Source organism: Artemia franciscana, chromosome 3 (assembly GCF_032884065.1).
Source record: "Artemia franciscana chromosome 3, ASM3288406v1, whole genome shotgun sequence".
In the NCBI taxonomy this organism is placed as follows: Eukaryota; Metazoa; Arthropoda; class Branchiopoda; order Anostraca; family Artemiidae; genus Artemia; species Artemia franciscana.
Genome location: NC_088865.1, coordinates 44,926,594 through 44,949,585, shown reverse-complemented (window position 1 = coordinate 44,949,585; position 22,992 = coordinate 44,926,594). Strand labels below are relative to the sequence as shown.

The 22,992-nt window shown below is 34.5% G+C and overlaps 1 protein-coding gene across 1 annotated transcript in view; it reads right to left on the bottom strand.

Annotated features, from left to right (window-relative positions):
• LOC136025312 (protein Skeletor, isoforms B/C-like) overlaps window positions 1-17,799 on the bottom strand; it is a 51,164-nt gene extending 33,365 nt beyond the window's left edge. The window contains exons 1-4 of the mRNA XM_065701216.1: window positions 17,688-17,799; window positions 15,241-15,469; window positions 12,070-12,178; window positions 178-413 (exon numbers count right to left, since the gene is read on the bottom strand). Of these exons, the coding sequence (XP_065557288.1) occupies window positions 178-413; window positions 12,070-12,178; window positions 15,241-15,469; window positions 17,688-17,733 (620 nt within the window). The 5' untranslated portion in view covers window positions 17,734-17,799. The remainder of the gene's footprint in view (window positions 1-177; window positions 414-12,069; window positions 12,179-15,240; window positions 15,470-17,687) is intronic.
• Window positions 17,800-22,992: the final 5,193 nt, after the last annotated feature.

Genomic DNA, 22,992 nt, shown 5'->3' with positions numbered 1-22,992 from the left:
ATTATCTTTATTCTACAGACTTCTAATATACTGAAAGATAAACTTACTATCCTTTTACGTCAGGTACTATAAAGCCCTTAGAGGAGGGTTTAGGATCGACACCTGCCCACAATTGAGCACCGAACATAGTATTATCTTTATTCTACAGACTTCTAATATACTGAAAGATAAACTTACTATCCTTTTTCATCAGGTACTATAAAGCCCTTAGAGGAGGGCTGAGGGCCGACACCTGCCCAAAATCTAGCATCGGCTTGGCCATCATAATAAAACTTTGGAACTTTTATTGTTTTTGCATCTAAAATGACAACGTTGCCACTTTGTACCCCATTCAATCGACGTGACATTTCAGAAAGGCTCTGAGGAACTGGGGACTCAAATTCTTCAGGGATAGATATGTCACCATAAACTTCCTGCAATAAAATGAAATAGAAAATTAGTTTTTTGTTTCAAAATTCTAACTTTTTTTGTTTTTTCTTTTATTCTGTGCAAAATATCCTGACTGTAATCTCTCATTGAAAATGGTAATGGACCAGCCATCGGCGAGTAACAGACTGGTCTTAACTTTTGAAAAATAGTTGGGTTATTGTAGTAAAATTCTCAATCTTTTTCCAGCATTAGAGTTATTTTGCATGATAAATTATTATTGATAATTATAATTCATCATTAGTGTTATATAAATAATTGTTATGGAAATTACTACTATAATAAATTCTATATTAAACCATTGTGATTGGTTATTCCTTCTTTATTTAAGCATATGATTTCCTTCCCTCTTTTATTTAAGCCTTGTTTATACATTAGGGTCCTTTTATATGAATAATAGTTCACGCGAATATGATTTTTTCTTTTTTTCACAATTCCTTTTCCTTTTTCTGTTTATAAATACTCAAACAAACAAAGAAAATAACACAATTAAGAAGCGACGTAAGCAATTCATTAATGAATTGCAAAAGATAAAAACCACTGAAATAGATAAAAAGACCACACTGCTTTTTCATATCAAACAAACATAACTTAGAAACAATAGGAAAATTTTTCAAGACAGTGGAATTCAAATCAGTGGATAGTTCGGTCCTATGTTCAAGGGGCGTCTTCAGTACAACACCTGAATATATATATATATATATATATATATATATATATATATATATATATATTCAGGTGTTTACTGAAGACGCCCCTTTGAACATAGGACCGAAATATCCACTGATTTGAATTCCACTGTCTCAAGACAGTGGAATTCAAATCAGTGGATATTTCGGTCCTATGTTCAAAGGGGCGTCTTCAGTAAACACCTGAATATATATATATATATATATATATATATATATATATATATATATATATATATATATATATATATATATATCTATATATATAAAAATAAGTTGTCTGTCTGTCTGTGGATGTGTGGATGGATGTGTCAGGTGACGTCACCTGAAAAAACTGGATCAGGTGACGTCAAAACTGAAAAAACTAAAAAAAGGCAAAAACTACAAAAAAAACTAAAAACTAATAAAAAAAATAAAAAAGCTAAAAAACTAAAAAAACTATAAAGGTAAAAACCAATAAAAAACTAAAAAAAAAACTGAAAAAACTAAAAAAAGGCAAAAACTACAAAAAAAAACTAAAAACTAATAAAAAAAGTAAAAAAGCTAAAAAACTAAAAAAACTAAAAAAACTAAAAAAAGGTAAAAAACTAAAAAAAATAAAAAATAAAAAAAAACTAAAAAAAAGGAAAAAACTGAAAAATAAGCTAAAATAAAGGTAAAAACCAATAAAAAACTAAAAAGAAAAAAAGGAAAAAACTAATAAATGACGACACTCAAAGAGAAAGCGACCAGGACAAAAGGAATGTTCGATTAGCAATCAACAAAGCACCGGGACACAGGGAGTATAAATGACGACCAGGACATAAGTAAAAAAAAAAAAACTATCTATATATATAAAAATAAGTTGTCAAACTAAAAAAAGGCAAAAACTACAAAAAAAACTAAAAACTAATAAAAAAGCTAAAAAACTAAAAAAACTAAAAAAAAGGCAAAAACTACAAAAAAAACTAAAAACTAATAAAAAAAAATAAAAAAGCTAAAAAACTAAAAAAACTAAAAAAACTAAAAAAAGGTAAAAAACTAAAAAAACTAAAAAAAACTAAAAAAAAGGAAAAAACTGAAAAATAAGCTAAAATAAAGGTAAAAACCAATAAAAAACTAAAAAAAAAAACTGAAAAAACTAAAAAAAGGCAAAAACTACAAAAAAACTAAAAACTAATAAAAAAAGTAAAAAAGCTAAAAAACTAAAAAAACTAAAAAAATGACGACCGGGACACAGGGAATATAAATGACGACCGGGACACAGGGACACAACTACAACGGGGACACCGGGGGAAACAGGGGGATATAAATGACGACCGGGACAAAAAAACTAAAAAGAAAAAAAAACTAAAAACTAATAAAAAAACTAAAAAATCTAAAAATCTAAATAAGCTAAAAAAGAAAAAAAAGGAAAAAAATAAAGGAGAAAAACAAAACTAAAAAACGAATGTATATACAGACCGGGACACCGGGATACAAATGACGACCGGGACACAGGGAATATAAATGACGACCGGGACACAGGGACACAACTACAACGGGGACACCGGAGGAAACAGGGGGATGTAAATGACGACCGGGACACCGGGACAGGGAATGGTCGATTAGCAATCACCATCAACAAAGCTCAAGGGCAATCATTAGAATCATGAGGTATAGATCTGAATACAGATTGTTTTCCCATGGACCATTATATGTTGCATGTTCAAAAGTCGGTAAACCTGACAATCTATTTATATGCAAAGACAATGGGACAGCAAAGAATGTTGTATATTCGCAAGTTTTACGTAGTTAAAACCATATATATATATATCTATCTATATTCACAGGTGGGACATAGGGACACAACTACAATGGCGCGTAACTATTATGGCGCGTAACGACTTACGCGCGCGGGGGGGCTTGGGGGGGGCGCGAAGCGCCCCCACCAACTAGGTGTTGGGGTGGCGCGAAGCGCCACCCCAACAGCTAGTATATATATATAATATATATATAATATATATATATATATATATATATGTATATATATATATATATATATATATATAATATATATAATATATATATAAATATATATATATATATATATATATATATATATATATATATATATATATATATATATATATATAATTAGGGTGGTGCTTATTTTTCAAGTTTGAAAATATCACCTTCTTACCTCTTAATTTTGTTCAGGTACATGAAATAATACACCATGCAAAATTTCACCCTTATATTTGAATATTTAGGGGTAGCTCAATGACATTAATGTTTTGAATACCAAAATACAATGGTTTCGCATATTGTTTAAAACACAATTTATGTTAATCTTCCAATGTAAGCAATAATTATTAGCATGGTTCAGTCTTACCTATTTAACTGAAGAAATTCCAACTAGTTTAATATTCTTTGCAGTAGGATACATGCTTTTTAAATTACAAAAATTAATTAACAGTTTTTACATTTTATTAATCTATATACTGTATTTACAAAGCTCTTATCATCAGAATTCTGGTATGTGTTGAATACTTTTCATTTTATAATATAAGACTAGTTCAACTGTGTTTAAAAAATTCAATTGATATCTTTGATATTAAATTACATATTTTCATGTACCATTGCCATTGACATGCTGTTTACAAATATGATTGTTCTACTATAGATGTCAAATGATGCAATGATGTCATCGACCACGTCTCAGACGCGAGTCTATCTTTTGCACTGTGACTGGACTAAATGGAAGTAAATTACCATCCATACGTATGACACTTGGTCTATTTCTACATAACCACCTGGAAAAGGGTGAAACAATTACACAATCTTCGACTTCAACTATCAAAGAAATAGCTACATTTTGTATGAAGCCAGGATTCCAACTAGAGATGTGCGGAATTGTCGAACTAAACTAGGGAAGCTATTTGAAGAATGGCGCTTATTGAAAAAGAATAAAGGTAGGCAGTCAGTTAAACAACAATCAAGAGAAGCAGAGTTTCTCTGTAAACTGGACGACCTTTTTGACATCGCTCACGCGAACGCCATGAACACAATGAAAATACCAGAAGATAAACAGTTTTTATTGGCTCAAAGAGAAAAAGGTAGAAAGGGAGCAATGGTTGGTGGGGATGAAAAATTAGCCGGAGAGGAGAAACAAGTTGTAAAAAGGCTATTAAAGACAATAGCGAGACAACAGACCAGCGAAGAAAGAGAAAAGGGGCAAAATGACAGCAAACTGATGGAGACGATATTGTCATCTAGCAGTGATGAAGAAGATACAGACAATAGTGATGATGATAATGTGAGCTGCAAGGCAGGACCAACACAAGAAAAAAGACAGAGAGTTAGAAAAGTAGTTATAACTCCATAGCTTGCAGCAACGTTAGACAGAACCAAAATGTCTGACCGTAAAGTAATTTTCGTCATTAGTGAAACTGCCAAAAGTTTGGGACATAACATCACTGATCTAGCTCTTAATCGTAACTCAGTTCGTCGATTAAGAATGAAAAACCAGTCCGTACAGTCAGCCGCCTTAAAAGCGAGTTTCAAGGTAACGTACCACTAGTAGTTCACTGGAATGGCAAGCTCATTGCTGGCTTAACAAGCAAAGAGCAAGTTGATCGACTACCCGTCATAGTTTCAGGAAAGGGGGTCTCCCAGTTATTGACAACTGCAAAACTGACCTGTGGTACAGGTGAAGCCCAAGCATCAGCTGTATACTCTGCAATAAAAGACATGGGGCATCACAGAAAACATCCATGCAATGTGCTTTGATACAACCAGCTCCAACACTGGTCGACTGGCTGGAGCGTGTGTTCTATTGGAACAGAAGATTGGTAAGGAGCTTTTGTCCCTTGCATACAGGCATCACGTCATGGAGCTGTTCATCGGCGCTGTATTTCAAGTTTGTCTTGGATCAACATCTGCTCCTCAAGTTCCAATATTCACTCGTTTTCAACAGTACTGGATGTTTGTTGATCAATCCAGGTTTGAAACAGGAATGTCAAGCGATGCTACGTCAGTTCAAGATATCAAGGACAGTATCACTGAGGCACGATGGCTGTCAAAGGTCATCTACAGTCTAAAAATTAGGATGTTCAGATGGCAGTTTCATTTGAGTGAGAAAGAAAAAAAGGGGTTACAAGATGTGTGTATCTTCGCAGCACGTGTTTATCTAAGAGCGTGTATGACAGCTCTGAAACTAGCTAGTGCACCATATCATGATTATCAATTATTAATATCACTATTGAACTATTTGGCAATAAATTCAGAAATTTTCAGAGTGACGTCCATGAAGATTGCCAACCACTTGGGGTATCTATCTCCAGAAACAGTAGGTCTGGCGTTTTTCGATAATTCCATATATTATGACACAAAGAAACAAATGGTGGAAACAGTAAAACTCGTTGAAGAAGAACAGCCTGTGAATGAACATACAAAGGAAATATCTGTGGACTTAAAAACATTCAAAGAAAAGAAATTTGAAACATTTTTTCAGCAAAGTCCATGGCCCTGTTTCACACGATGGATCTTCTGCATAATTTTCTTGACATAGACCCAGACAATTAGGCGGAACAAGAAGACTACATCCATGCAGCAGAAACACTTTCGTCAATCAGTGTTGTTAATGATCATGCCGAAAGGGGGGTGGGTCTTGATCAGGAACTAATAGGAAACATTACCAAAGACGAAAGTCAGTTGCAGTTTCTAATACAAGTGGTCCAAACTCATCAAAAGTTATATCCTGACAGCAAAAAGGAAACACTGTCGACAATCGACATCTGACTTCTTCATTCTGCATCTAATAATTGTGCAATATGCAATACACTGTACTTAATTTGTGACTACTAACTATACTGACTAACTTAAAACTATATTTTCACAGTATTAATCTACAGTTCTACAGTATTACCCTCATTATTACTGTTATTTTATTAGGCCTGTAGCATTGATCAAAAGTGTGACAATATTTATATTATTCGCGTCACTATTTTCGATATTACAACAGATAATTAATTAAATTAGATGTGAAATTAAAGAAAAATAATATCATTATTATGATGCAAATAAAGCTCTAGACAATTACTTCTATACTACTGAATAATTTTTATCTGCATTAATTAAATTGTTTTGAGTAAATGAACTTCTACATTAAATATGATCCATTTTAAATAACGGTATCTGTATTGTAGTCTTTTAGGCCATTGAGCTACCTTTAAATATTATTTACAAAGGTTCATACTTACCCAGTAGTGTTTTTACATGGAAAGGAAAAATTGTGGGGTGTAAGACCTAGAAAAACTAAAACAAAAATTTTTTCACCATATGAGCACCACCCTAATCTATATATATAAAAATAAGTTGTCTGTCTGTCTGTCTGTGGATCAGGTGACGTCATGTTTCTGTGTTGACTGACGTCATGAAATTAGGAATATAAATGACGACCGGGACACAGGGACACAACTACAACGGGGACGCCGGGGGCACAGGCGGGATATATAAATGACGACCGGGACACAGGGATTGTTCGAATAGAAATTACAGACCGGGACACCGGGACACAAATGACGACCGGGACACCGGGACACAGGGAATATAAATGACGACCGGGACACTCAAAGAGAAATTACAAACTGGGACACCGGGACACAAATGACGACCGGGACACAGGGAATATAAATGACGACCGGGACACAGGGACACATCATTAGAATAATGAGGTATAGATCTGAATACGGATTGTTTTTCCCATGGACAATTATATGTTGCATGTTCAAGAGTCAGTAAACCTGACAATCTATTTATATGCACAGACAATGGGACAGCGAAGAATGTTGTATATTCACATGTTTTACGTAGTTAAAAACATATATTTATATCTATCTCTATTCACAGGTGGGACACAGGGACACAACTACAATGGCGCGTAACTAATATGGCGCGTAACGACTTACGCGCGCGGGGGGGCTTGGGGGGGGGGGCGCGAAGCGCCCCACCAACTAGGTGTTGGGGTGGCGCGAAGCGCCACCCCAACAGCTAGTATATATATAATATATATATATATATATATATATATATATATATATATATATATATATATATATATATATATATATATATTTATATATCTATATATATAAAAATAAGTTGTCTGTGTGTGTGTGTGTCTGTCGAGTGACGTCATGTTTGTGTGTCGACTGACGTCATGTTTTCGACTGACGAAATTACAGACCGGGACATCGGGACACAAATGACGACCGGGACACCGGCACATAGGGAATATAAATGATGACCGGGACACTCAAAGAGAAAGCGACCGGGACACAAGGAATGTTCGATTAGCAATCACCATCAACAAAGCACCGGGACACAAATGACGACCGGGACACAGGGAGTATAAATGACGACCAGGACATAAGTAAAAAAGAAACTAAAAAACTAATAAAAAGGTAAAAACTACAAAAAAACTAAAAACTAATAAAAAAAACTAAAAAAGCTAAAAAACTAAAAAAACTAAAAAAGAAAAAAAGAAAAAAACGAAAAAAAATGAAAAATAAAGGAGAAAAACAAAACTAAAAAAAATAAAAAAACTAAAAAGAAAAAAAGGGGAAAAATACAAAAATTTATTTCATCATATACCATTTCAAAAACGAATGTATATACAGACCGGGACACCGGGATACAAATGACGACCGGGACACAGGGAATATAAATGACGACCGGGACACAGGGACACTACAACGGGGACGCCGGGGGGCACAGGGGGATATATAAATGACGACGGGGACACAGGGAATGTTCGATTAGCAATCACCATCAACAAAGCTCAAGGGCAATCATTAGAGTCATGAGGTATAACTAAAAAACTAAAAAAAGGTAAAAAACTAAAAACTTAAAAAAAAGGTAAAAAACTAAAAACTAAAAAAAAGACCAATTCAAAAACGAATGTATATACAGACTGGGACACCGGGAAACAAATGACGACCGGGACACCGGGACACAAGGAATATAAATGACGCCCGGGACACTCAAAGAGAAATCACAGACTGGGACACCGGGACACAAATGACGACCGGGACACAGGGACACAACTACAAAGGGGATGCCGGGGGCACAGGGAGTTATATAAATGACGACGGGGACACAGGGAATGTTCGATTAGCAATCACCATCAACAAAGCTCAAGGGCAATCATTAGAATCATGAGGTATAGATCTGAATACGGATTGTTTTCCCATGGACCATTATATGTTGCATGCTCAAGAGTCGGTAAACCTGACAATCTATTTATATGCACAGACAATGGGACAGCAAAGAATGTTGTATATTCGCAAGTTTTACGTAGTTAAAAACATATATATATATATATATATATATATATATATATATATATATATATATATATATATATATATATATATATATATATATATATATATATATATATATATATATATATATATATATATATATATATATATATGTATATATATATATATATATATATATATATATATATATGTATATATATATATATATATATATATATATATATATTCACAGGTGGGACATAGGGACACAACTACAATGGCGCGTAATTAATATGGCGCGTAACGACTTACGCGCGCGGGGGGGCGTGGAAGGGGGGGGGGGGGGGGGGGTTTGGGGGTTGCGCGAAGCGCCCCCACCAACTAGGTGTTGGGGTGGCGCGAAGCGCCACCCCAACAGCTAGTATATATATATATATATATATATATATATATATATATATATATATATATATATATAATATATATATATATATATATATATATATATATATATATATATATATATATATTGGTGTTGTGCTGAAGACGGTCCTTGGGCATAGGGCCGAAAAATCCGGTTATTTAGGGTTATTGGACATGGCCAGTTATTTGGGCATAACTCTGTATGCTCCGCCAGAGTCGACCCTCCTCTAAATGGGTATCTCGAGAATTCTGGGGAGTGTACTTATAATACATATTCCTTGTTCAATTTTTCAGGCCTTGTTCAGTTTTTCAGGGCTTGTACAAGTTTTCAGGCCTTTTTCACTTTTTCAGGCCTTGTTCAATTCTCACTTTTTTTTCGCCGTGTTTGATACGAGCCGTCCTGGCTAAGTAGCTGGCGCGCTAGGTCGTAAATCCTTTGTCCGACGGATATGGGTACGATCCCTGGCATGACCGGTTATTTGGTTTGTGGCATGAATCTGTATACTTCGCCAGAGTCAACCCTGCTCTAAATGGGTATTTCCAGAAATCTGGGGAAGGTAAGCAGAAAGGGTGTGCGAAAGCACAGGATGGCTGGATCCCATCCCCATTGTACTTCCTGGCTGAAGGGCCACGAAACAGAGATCATCACCTCCGGTTTGGACCTTCAGGGTCTAGCACCGTCATACTTACTCACTCTTACTTACCTTGTTTGATATAGCAAGTATTATATTAGCTTGTCTCACTCTTTCTCAAAATTAAATTTAAACAAATAAATGTTTCCAATGAAAATAAAGATCAACATTAAAACTTAAAATAAACAAAACTATTCCGTATGTAAGGGGCCCTAATCCCTACTCAACCCTTTCGCTCTTTACGGGAACGTTTCTTAGCGCTTTAATAATACTTCTTATCCATACTGGCCAGCCCTCGTCTTTCTTATGAATTAAGACAAAAGTCCGAATTTAGCGTAAAGAGCACGAGTTGAGGAGGAGGCATGCCTGCCCATATATGGCATTGTTTCCGTTCACTTTGGGTTTTAATGTCACTATTTATTTAAATTTGAAAAAAAAAGTCTTTTTATTTCTGTCCTTTTTTAAAAGCATTTCCAGCGTTACCCTGAATGTGACAAGGGCTTACACCCCCTTACTCTTTAAAATCTGAATCTAACTTTTTATAGTAATGTTATAAAAAAAAAGAGCTCATTTAGTGATTTTTGCTTTTCGAAGCAAAGTACTGTCCAAAATAAACAATCCTCTCCTCAATCAGATGGGGGCTTTCATCCCCTCAGAACTCGTACTAAGCACTTCATCCTACATAGTTTAAATTCATAATCATCGGTATACCCATTCAAACTGTAAGAACAATCAAAAATTTTAAATTTACATTAAATTAAATTTAAATTAAAAATTAAAATTTTCGTAGATACTGATCTTAGGGTCTCATACATGTTGGATTTTGTTGTGTAATCTCCTGAAAAAAGGCACCACTTTTTGAGGGCGGGTTTATTTCCTGTTTCCAAAATTATACCAATCTTTCATGAGCTAATATCAATGACGAACAGCTATAAAATTAACACATTTTCCATGCTTGGAATCAGCATGAATAATAGATTTTGTTATTGCATATATTGTAATCAAAACTTAGCCTTTTAGAGTTTCAATTCTAATGGCAAGGGTCCCTCTTTAGTTATACTTTGTTATTAAGAGCTGTTTGATCTAAGGTCCTTATGAATGTGAATGAGGCTACTGCTTCCTCCTTCAATTCCCGTTTTTAACTTTTAAGTTTAATATCCGTATATTTATGCTTCTAAGAAGATAATCATCTCTAAAAAAAGCAGCCCTCCAAACACTTATTAGAAGATAATTCAGAAATATCAAAAATTTACTATGAGGTTATCATTTCCACATTTTTCAAGGCGAGTTGTTCCAACAAATCTGTTTTACAGGTGTGTTCTTCATGGACGCCGGGGGGAGGGGAAGGGAATTCTCGTGGGAAATAAGATAAATCAATCAAAGACTTCTAGATGGTGCTCTTGATGCCTCTCCCCCCCCCCCCATCTCTTTTCTTTTTGTGCCACTAAGCATGCGAATTCAATCTTTTTTGTTATAAAGAAAGATTGCCAATAGTAAGAAAACTGCTATCATCCCACAGCAACCACATTGCAGACTAAGTGTTAAATAATTCCCGGTAATGAAGGAAGATTACAGATTAATTCCTGCCTTTCCCTCCCTCACATTTTCTTTTTTATTAATTTGAAGGCTCACGGAGAGTTAAGAAATTTAGACATAAAAGCGCGCTTTTTGAGGTTCAAGGTTACTCCCCCCACCTACAAAAAGATCCACTGACCCTCCTATATAATAGCTGATATACGATTATTTACCACTGTAAGTGATTTTATCAAGCCCCAAATCAATCAACTTAATCAAATGCAGCTTTAAAACAAAATGTCCATCCTAACAATTTATTTTGCAAATGACTCTTTAGGAACAAACACACCCTCGGCGGGGATACTGCCCTTGAAACTGGGCAGCAGAATACAGTTTTCAAATTCGAAATCGATTGGCTATCTCAGAATTTTCCGATCGATAGCTCTTTCTCCCCCTTTGGGCCAAAAATGTAGTTTTAAGCCACACAATGATAGAAGGCGCTACTTTGCTGAGGCACATTTTTTTTTTTAGTCTCTTATAAAAAGGGCGCCAGAACTTTTAGTTTGTGTTCGAATGAGCCTTCTCGCGATTTTCAATTACCATCGGTTTTATACTGTCATCCCTAAAGAAAACAAAAAAAAGTAATAAACAAGCATCTGCGATTTCTCTTCTCAGAAACCATCCAAAACTCTCTGTTTTTGTAGATTGAAGCTTAAAACCCAGCTAATAGGGTTTTTTGATATTGCTCAATTTGTACTACAATTTTCATCAAGACTACTTGTCCTTTTGAAGATGATTTGCTTCTTTTTCAGGAAAGGAGCGAATTTTCTCAGACTTGTAACCATGAACTTAATGAAATTAGATATTTTACATAATAATTGATTCTTTTTTATGTATATACTATTTTTCATCCAATCTTTTTTTTAAGTTCCAGTTACAATTAAGACGAGTTGCTCCTTACTTAAAATCCATTACCGCAAACTGATATGAACCCTTAGGAGTCCTTCTGGAGAAACTCAAGGGATCTTCTCCAGAGTCCTATGGTTCCAGAGAATGCTGGTGGACGAAATCTTACAGCTTTATATAACCTTGTCTTACCTGACTAGAAATATCAAAAATTGCAAACCACTTCAGCTCACTAATCTTCTTATTATCAGGTAAAGTCAGTTTTACGTTTTTGTTCAAATATGCCTTCAAGATATTGGTTCTGAAAAAAGAAAAAAATTGTTATTCACGAATAATGAGCTAAACTAAAAAAAAATACCCGAGAGATAAATTGCCCTCCTCCTTTTTTAAAAGCATTAAAATTTCTTCTACAAAAACAGATACCATTGGAATTTCTAGTTTATAAACAATGGAAACTCTTACTTACTTCCAAGGGTTTTGGGTTTACAGTGTCCTTATATCAGCATTCCAGTGATGAAAATATTAAAAAAAAATAAAAATATGTTTACTTAAAAATAACATTACTGAAATTAAATAAATATTCCTTTCCCAGCTCCCAGGCTCCAAGGAAAACAATGTCAGTGAGTCAAAAATTCATCGAAAAAGCTCCTGATACTCAGCAATATTGTAGTTGAGTTTTTGCCAAAAAACTTCAGCCAAGAATATGAAAATTTAGCTGAAAAACACACTCAAAACCTAATAAAATTTCGAATTTTGACCTAACATTGAACCTTTTAAATAGTTTAACCCTGATAAACATTTCTAGACAACCAGAGCTTTTAGATTGCATGCATCTCTGATTCTACATCAGAGATACACAGGTATACAATGATCATCTATCCTTCAATGATATACTAAAGCCAAAAGCCTGAATTTGCCATAATAAAGCATTAGAATTTGTTTAATTATTATACCCCTGCAAAGTTTTCTACCCATCCTAAGCATTTCTGCTTGGATAGGTTTCTGATGTTACATAAGTAGACATTAATTAACTACTCTTAAATAAACATTTTAAAGGAAGAAAAAATGGCATTTGGGCCTAAGATCGTTTTAGTGGACGCGTTGACACAGTTTAAGAAAGTGATAATCAAAACCTGACAAAAAATAAGAAAAGAAAACCCTTTTCTCAAGAACTTGATTTTCTCAAAAACATGAATGGACCTTCCTGGCGCTCTCACTCTCCTGTTTGACTTGATTATGAATTCTGATCAGTTGGCGTAAACAGAATTTGACAGCAGTCATTGCTGTTTTGGTGCCATAACTAATGACACCAGCAGAGCATTTCCAGCTTTATTTTCTTAACATTTAAAGGGAAAGTACTGGAACTAAATAACATTCCTAGTCAAGAAGAAGGAGAATTCCGAGTCAAGATAAGAGTGTTGCCAATTATTTGTCCTTTGAGGAATGACTGCAGCTAAGAGGCTGGTTAGACCTCTAAACATGTGCTGATATGGAGGCTCATTGATAAGGATATGAACTTGGCTGATCTCTAAGAGCATTATACAAGGTGTAGTGCAGCCCTGCAGCACTAAGCCATATTTCACTTGTTTTATCATTAGACCCCTGCAAAGTTTTCTATTCATCCTAAGCATTTCTAATTAGATGCATTTATGATACTAAATAGACATAAACATATTAGGTATTACAGAATGAAAATTCAAAGGCCCAAAAAATTTGAAATTTAGAACTTGTTTAAATATTAGACATCTTGAAATTTGTCTGCCCGTCCTAGAACATGGACCTAATGCACCTCTGATGTTACATGAGTAGACAATGATTAGCTATTATTACATGAACATTCTAAAAATAAGATTCACAAAGCAAATGATATTAATGTTTTATTGATGTACTAATCTAGACACTTTTGGTGTTGAAAGGGCTTCTGCCAAACTTGGCCCAATTCAGTTACTCTGACCATTCATTGTTGCTTCAAGAGGGTCCTTATTTTAGTTTCAGTGTTTATTTTGAGGTTTGCTTTTTATATTTTCATTTGGACTTTTATCTTTATTTTTTCATTATTTATTATTATGTACTGAGGATGGCTGAGCAGAGGTCTCAACCAAAATATTTGTACAATTTTTCCTATGTTTTTCACTGGCTGCTATTGTCCTTGTTACTCTCTTCTTTGAGATAATAAGAGTCATTTGACTACAATAGAACTCAACTGACTGTTTTTATGCATTCACACCTCTATTTATCCTCCTTCTTAATAAAAAAAATTAATCTTCTAAAAAAGAAATTTTGAGAAAATTTCAGTTAGAATTCTTGCAATATCCATCTCATAGCCTGAATAGAGCCCCATTGGACAATCTAAATATAGCCCCAATCTCTCTTGGAACACATAAGAAAATTATAAAAGTACAAAACATTACACCCTTCTGGAAAATACAGCATAATATACCAGTTAAGCTGCTTCATGGAATAAATTTTAAACTAAACCATGCATAATTATAACCTTCACATTTTAATTAATGACAATTAGTTGAGTCACTGTAGATATCAAATGAAAGATACAGATGAACTTGTTTCTTAAAGACACCTTTTCCCTTTCCACTAATTTTCTAAAATAGTCACATATTCAAACTTTTTATACAAATTTTGCTGTGTAAGATCCTTACTTGCAGTAGAAACATTGTTGATCACCATTTTTTTAAAAATATTCTTTCTGTATTATCTCATCTTCAATTGTTACATTTGGGCTGATTTCTTTTTTGAAATTTAAACACAAACTAGTAATAAAAGTAAGGTTATTTTTCAAATAATATATATTTGCAGTCAATTTTTGATATATCAATTTGACGACTTAGTTATTTAGACTCTTCTGCATTTGGATCCTCCCTCTCATGTATAAGCAACCCTTTCACAGACATTCAATTAACTTTTCTTTCTAAAAAGAAACCTGTTGGTTGGATGTTAGAGACTAGTAGCTAAGACTCAATAATTTCTTGCTTATTTAAAGCAATGGAATCAATGTACTTAAAATTTTCTATCCTAGTTCCATTCCATCTTCCTTTCCCAGAATTCCCCTCCCCCTAAAACTATTCAAAATAGTTAAAACTACATAAAGAAAAACATGAAAAAACACATAATTATACAGCAGGATTAATCTTAATCCTTATTTATTACATATTTTATCCCTCTTTTGACTCTTAACTCACAGTCAAAAGTAAATAATACAGACTGAAAATAATTGACATAACATTATGAAAACATTTGGAAATTATTATGCCTGTTTTTGGAACAAAGACTAACTAATCCAAAGAACAATTAGAACCATAAATTTTCAAAATAAGTAGCTTATACTTCTGAATTCCAATAACATACCTTCCAAACTCATTAGGAATGATGAAACCTTGACTCCCTGGTCTATTTGTTCCACCAGCAAAAAAGAAAGTATCTTGGCCAAGTCCATCATAAATAAAATCTTTGATATACAGTGTACTTTCATCCACAGCATATACTTCACCTCCTACTTGGTGATGGTAAGAATTGAGCTTACCAAGCAGCTTCCCAAAATATTTTGCTTTATCATCAAGCTGACCCAAAACAATGTCTAGGAAAAAGAAATGAACTCAAATTTGCTTTGGATTTTTTTAAGATAAAATCAAAGATTTAATTTTCAAAATGCAAAAAAGATTCAAACTTGTTGTTAAGTTAAGTTTATTTATAAACTTGCATAAATTTGATTAAGTTATTATTAAATTAAATTATTAAGCATGCAAATGCTTAATTAGTAAAAATAACACCTATATAGACCATTACTTGCATTGATCCCTCCTTTAAAGGGTGTTTTCCTTTTTTCTCTTTTCTTTTTAATTTAACTTAACCAACATGCAGTCAAACTCCAAGTCAGAACCAAGCAAATTCAAAATTGACAAAATTCATTATTTCAAATGAAGATAAAAATTTATTTCCTTACTTCAAAATACAAAAAAAAATTAAAAGAAATAAAAATATAAAAATAAATATTATAAGATATTCTACACCATATATTTTACCTATATTTGGAATATAAGTAAAATGTCCCATAATACCTTGTTTTGTTTTAAATTCAAAGATAAATGCAATATTAAAAATAGTTAGTTGCAAATTTAAAATATTTTAACTAAAAATCTAACATTAAATATAGAAGTATAAATAAAATTAAACACACAAAATACAAGTAAATGTAAAATTCCTTTAAAAATGAATTTAAACTGTTAGGCTAACATGAAAAATTTATATTTAAAAAACAATTCACTTAAGTATAAATAAAAAACAATAACATGGAATTAAAGAAAAAGAAAACCATACCCCTAATAGTAGTGAATTCAATTTTTGTTTACTGAGGGCAGAGCCATTTTTGAAACTTGTATTACCCTCTAAGGAGTGATTTTAAGCTTCCTTTGTATCTCAAAATTTATAATTTGACATATAGATAGAATGAGATCTTTTGATTTCTAGCATGGCAGATGTAGACATAGAAAACTATTGGCATCACAAAGGAGAGTTTTATTGAGTTGAATTCAAGAAGAAAGCTGTATAGAACTAAAGGAAAGGGATGGAGGGTAATGGGAAAATAAATATAATTTGAAGCCATAATATTTTTGGTACCTGTATGATAGACCCCCTACCACTCAAGTTTTTCATTCATTGATGCATTGTAGAACATTTTTTTTTTGTTAGTTTCTTTCAGAAATGAAAGAAACTTTCAGAAATGGAGGTGGGTACTTTAAAATACCTTCCTGGGATACACTTTAGCCTGTAGACCCATCCCCAAAAGTTTCATTTTCCTAACCTAACCCCTTTCTGAGATAGTGAGAAGTCACTAAACTGGAATTTTACCTGTCATTTAAATAGCCTAGTTTTTCCTTGGGCATCACAAACTCTAACAATGACTTTGAGAACAGGCTAGATCTAATCTTGATCTATTTCTGAAAGCTTCACCTTTATAATACAAGGTTTTAGAAAATCACAGTCCAGTGCCCTGTGGAAGGGGGGGGGGGTGGAAATCAGTATTTTAAAGCTCCTTTATAATCAGGATAAATTTCTAAATGTCTTATTGTCCTACCTTTACTTCTAAATTAATCCTACCTTCTTATCTTCCTGGCAAATGCAATTTAAGGTAAAAGCCTATAATTTCTTTCAGTAAAATTCTAGTATAGTGACTTCTTGCTATCTTGGAAAGGGGTTAGGTTAAGAAAATGAAGCTTTTGGGGATGAGTCTACAGGCTAAAGTATATACTGGGAAGGTATTTTGATGTACTCACCTCCATTCCTTCTTCCTCTAGAGGGCCCTGAAATTTGCCTACATGATGTGTCCATCCCTATTGAAATTTTGACAAAACAACAATTTACCTTAACTTTTGGTTACCTGTTGTTTTTCTCTGCCTTTAGTTCTGAAAATGCAATTCCTGTTATTTGAGTAAAATTGAGCAATAACAATGTTTTTTTCCAAATTTAGGAAATGTATTTGCATATCTTTAAAACCTTATAAATTGGAATTGAGCAAAGTTGCAAAGCTGAAAACAATTTTGTTATAATTCATTCAAGCAGAAGATCTATTTTGCAAGGTTTCACTTTTATAACAAACACATTTTGAAAGGTCATCAAAGGTCACGGCCTTCTAGAGGGAGAAGGAGTGGAGGTAGGTACTTTAAAATACCTTCCTGGCACATACTTTTGCCTGTAGTCCCATCCCTGAAAGTTTCATTTTCCTAACCTGACCCCTTTCTGAGATAGCAAGAAGTCACTAAACTAGAATTTTACCTTTCTTTCTTCTCAAAAATTACCTTGGGTTAATAAAGCTAATAGAATTGCTTTGACTACAGAATCCATTTCAGATTGCCTATATTAGCCTAATGAAAAACCATGAATGCTAAAAATTTTCTATTTGAAAAAGGCAAGCCTAGATGAAATTGTTTAATATAGATGGTGCCACAGACATATCATTGGCAAAAAGCCTTTTCTACTGACAAGTCAAATTGAGAAATCACGATCTGGATTGTAAGTTTACCATTTTGCAAATAAGCCAGATCACAAAATTATTGTTCCACCGATGGTCAAGTGTTTGAAATCATAATCTAGATTATGAATCCAACAACTACGTTCGAAACGGAAATGGTAGATTCGGAATGTTGATTTTGCCCAGTCGCCGTGGTCTGGTTTGAAAATTTTGTTTTTCCATTGTCGCCGATTCAATAAATGAGTTTCATAAACTCTTTTGTTTCACTGATAATGTTTAATTCTTGCTTTAAAATCGGGTTTGCCAACGGAAAGCAAAGACAGATATGGGTGGTATCAAAGGCAGGAGCTTTGGAGGGGGTTCATTCGACTGTAAATTTGAATTTTTAGTGCCCTTTTTAACGATCAAAAGTGATCGGAGAGAACCAGCCCTTCCTCCACGCTGTCTTTTCCTAAATACAAATGTCAAAATTATGACAGCCATTTTGTTCTAAATAGTCCAAAGGTCAAATAACAATTCCTCCGTGGTTGATAAACCCCTCCAAAGTCCCCGGAGTAATGGCTGAAAGTTACCCATTGCTAGCATATACGGTTCTTATGGAAGAATTGGATTAAAGTAACAATTGATCTTTCATTCTTACGTAATCTGATACTGCTCATTTTTTGGACTGATTCGAACTAATTATGGATAGCTTTGTTAGGCTGACTTAGATGTAAGTCTACGGTACCACCGAAAGCTACAAATTTTTCTTCGTGTTTTCAAAGGTTTTTATTAATATTGATTTCGGAGGTATGAGTGAACAGAATATTATTTTGAACTCGGTATTAAATTTGTATCAAGATCGATGCTTATGGATTAAGAGCACAGACAGTTGTCGGAGAGACAGTGAGTTTTTTCACCAACGAAGCTTTTTTAAAAGCTAAAGAGGTATTACACAGTGAACTTGCGATCAGTTCTAGACTAATCAAATGTCAAAAGGACGACGATAATACTTTAGATTTATATAAATGGTTTGCTACAGCGGCTAAAAAGAAACAATTCATACCAATATTTGTAATCTATTCGCCAAGTGAAATACCTGTTATCGGTGATGCAGTTGCTGCTTCTTTGGTCTCGCAAGTGAATAAAATCAATCGGAAAAATTGACGGGCTTATCCAGGGAAAGGCGAATAAACAGAAAGTATCTGGCTTTACTAATCCCTACTCACCTCTCAATAAACTCCAGCGTAACGCGAAACCACTTATCTATGCTGTAGTCTTGAAGAACTGTCCCAACCTGTCTTAGCCAGAACAGAGGAAGCAATTTGTGAACCGTCATGTCCGCGGGGTCTTCAAAAGATATTGATAAGATTCTGATATTGATCTGATAACGAATGGAAAGTTGTCTATCGCTGAAAGTATGAAACAGTACCAGCAGAATATAACTGCATCAGTGAACTCTCCAGCTTTCATTGTAATCGTTAAAAGTGTTCCGCCAGAAATAGATGAGTCCAAACTCATGACAAGAATTCTTAACTGCTCAATGTGGTTGATCTAGGGTCTTTGAAGTTTATTTTTAACAGCAACTTCATTTGCAAACATTCCTGAGTGAACAGGTCAAAACAGGCTACGACAGACTACCTGCTCAGCAGTTCATTTTCATGCCAAAAAAGTGCTTTAATTGTCACCAAGTTGGTCACAAAGCAGCGGAGTGTAAAAATGTGATCTTGTGTTCAAGATGCGGTTCCTCCGAGCACATCTCACCTTGTAAGAATCCGTGCTTCAAGTCAATGTTCTGTATTACCTGTAAGGTTTCTGGTGATCAGCTACAGCGAAAAGTGTTAGTCCAATCTAGATAGTAAAAAAAAAAGAATTTTTAATGCACCGACCACAGGTCTCTACAAAACAGTGCCAAGATGTGAGATTTGTTTCATGGAACATAAATGGTGATTTTTTGAATAAAATATCAATATTGATGGTTATGCTGCTGAATAATGGTTTAATGTGTGTTCAGGCACATCTTCTAGTACGTCTTAGTTTTTTGGATATGAGTAGAGACTTTCATACTTTTCTATTCCCGCAAGAGCTTGTTCATTTCCGAGGTCGTCCGTCTGAAGGCCTGGCAACTTATGTTCCAGCGAGTTTGTTCAGCTCTAGTGATCCTTTTCTAACAGTAAGGGTAGGGTCTTGCGAAGTGATAAATTTGTATTTGCCCAATAATTATAAAAATGATGAATAGGAACCATTATTTGCACAAGCAAGTGAGAAATTGCATGCATTAGACAAGTTCAAAAACTTAATATCCCATGTGTTGTTGTAGGAGACTTTAATTGAGATAATAATTTTTCCAAATCAGCCGTATCACTTCGTGCTTCAATTCTCCATGGTATTTTTTAGATGATCTGATTGTGCAGCCAAAAACTGAAAATTTCACATATATTCAAAATTTCAATTGACTACTTTGATTGATTTCAGAATTTCTATGGTTACCATAATATCTAATTGCCAATTATAGGACCACCTTCCCATAGTAGCGCCTTTAAAACTAAAATTTGAGAAGATAATTATCGTCTAGGTGGGGTGTTTTGAATGATATTCAGCCTTATACAAAAAATGTTTTCACAAGTGAGCTAGCTCGTCACCGTGCACGCATTGTTGATTCGTAGTTCGCGTAGAGTTTCTGATAAGTGCATTTCATGTTATCCATGGAACCTCTTTGCTCATGTGACAACTGGAATTCCTCATGCAGATGCATAGTTTTACATTAAAATCGTCTTCTTGCATTGGTGATCTCACTCCTATCCCCGAGAAAGGCAAATCTAACACTCAGTGTTCGACCTTTAGAACTATAACAATCTCCATTACATTCTGTAAGCTGTTGGAGCTGCTTTTTGTTGATAAGTTAAAGTAGAAATGAAGTGTTCCACCATACAAGCTTGGTTTTCAGAAGTAAAAAGGGCGCGTTGATACCCTTAGTGTTGTAGGTAATGTCCTAATACAGGCTGAACCTACCCAAGAAAGTCTCGTTCTAGCAGCATACGATGTTAGGCGTTCATTTGACTCAATGGTACACGTAGCCATGCTCCTTCATATGGTAAAAAGAAGTGTTCACCCCTCTATTATTCATACCTTGGAAAATTTATATTCGCGGCTTAAAGTACACATTAAAATTAGAAACCTATTTAATTTGCAGGTTATCAATTCATCTAATCTAACAGGTACTCCATGAAATAGACTTTCTTGTCCCAGTAACCCACCGAATGATCTAAATAGTTTTGTCTATGTTTATACAGGCACACGTCAAGGTGCTAATACTTCGCTTACTCTTTTTAACAATGCTGTCCTAGATACTCGATCAAAATGTTTATCCTCATGCATTGAGGCAGCAACAAACGTGACCCTTGTATGTTATCTGGATGATGTCCTTAATCTTAGCTGGTCATTACAGCATATCGAAGAAAAATTCAGCATACTTGAGAGTGAATATTCCAAATTGGGGCAGGAATTTTACTCTCAGAAATTTGAGGGTTCTTCTATTTAATTAGGTTAATTCGGTTCCCACACCGTCAGTCCAACTGGGACGTTCTTTAGGAAAGCCAGTCGAAAAACTTGTTTAGCTTGGTCTAACGATTGGCCCATCCCTAAAGTAAACCCATTTGCTGCTGATTCCCCACCTTAAAAAAATGTGGTACGTCTTATGCTTCAGTTGTCTGAAATAAAAACATTTCAGCCGAATAATCCTCGCTAAACTATATAATTCAACAGCACTACCGAATTTTCTATACACAGCACCATTTTTGCACATTTTTCACAAACAGATGAACGTAAACTTACGTTCAGTATGTTTGAAATTTGCAAAATATTGACTTCATTTACCTCCGTAGAATCCGATGGAAATCAGTTCCATCTATGGTATTCCCTTCTCATACAGTGATATTGAAATTTGTATGTATGTAAAAGTTGTTCAGTGTTTTATAGATGTTCTTTATAAATTGTTCCGATAAAAGTTGTGGTGTTTGTCTTTTCTCTCATATTCCTGTTGTTTTTTTGTTTTTTTGTTTTTTGTCGTTTTCTCTATGCACACCGTCTCTGTGTACTTTTTTAGTGTATGATGGGTTAGAAATAAATAAATAAATAAAAAGCCAGAAGGGCAGCCAGACCCCCAGCCCCCACAGGTTTCAACAGCCGGATAAAAACTTGAGAGGGCCAATTTGTTCAAAGTAGTCCAAAAGTCGAATAATTATGCTTCCGGGTTTGCCCCCCCCCCCGCTTCACTGGGCAAATGCTGTAAACTATGCAACCTGTCCATTGTTAACACACAAGATTTTATGGACGGGTGGTCACATTAACTTTGGAGGAGGCTCATTCTATTTGAAGTCGAAAGTTCTAGTTCCCTTTTTAAGAGTCAAAAGTTATCAACCAGCCCCCTTCCTTTGCCCTTTTTACTCAAATACAGCCAATCAAAATTTTGAGATAGCCATTTTGTTCAAAATAGTCAGAAGGTCAAAGAGCTCTGCTTTCAAGGTTAGTCCCCCAGCCCCCACTGCAGGAGCTGTAGGTTATACAAGTTGCTTATTATGATCATACAAGGTTTTTATAGAAGGGTGGCCGTTTAAACTTTAGAGGAGGCAAATTTGATTAGAAATTGAAAGTTTTAGTACCCTTGTTAAGAGTCAACAGTGGTTGAAGAGCAACTAGCCACCCTCCCAGCCCCAAACCCTTTTTCTTCAAACGCATCAGATCTAAATTCTGAGATAACTATTTTGTTCAAAATAGCAACCAGCCACCCTCCCAGCCCCAAACCCTTTTTCTTCAAACGCGTCAGATCTAAATTCTGAGATAACTATTTTGTTCAAAATATTCCAAAGGTCAAATAACCATTCCTGTGGGGTTGACAAACCTCCCCCAGCCTCCAAGGCAAGGGCTATAAATTATGGATTTTGCACACTGTTAACATATGAGAATTTTTATTGAAGAAGTGGGGATGTTTGATCCTGGGTCTCCCTCCAAAAAGGCTTAGGGTATTAAGCTGAGACTTTAAGGAAGGTCGGATTCATGTACATCTCCCCAGTAGTTCGTTTCCCTGTCGTTTATGACCTATCGACGATATTGCTTAATAGTGTGTGCTAATAATTAAAAGTTGTTATATTTTC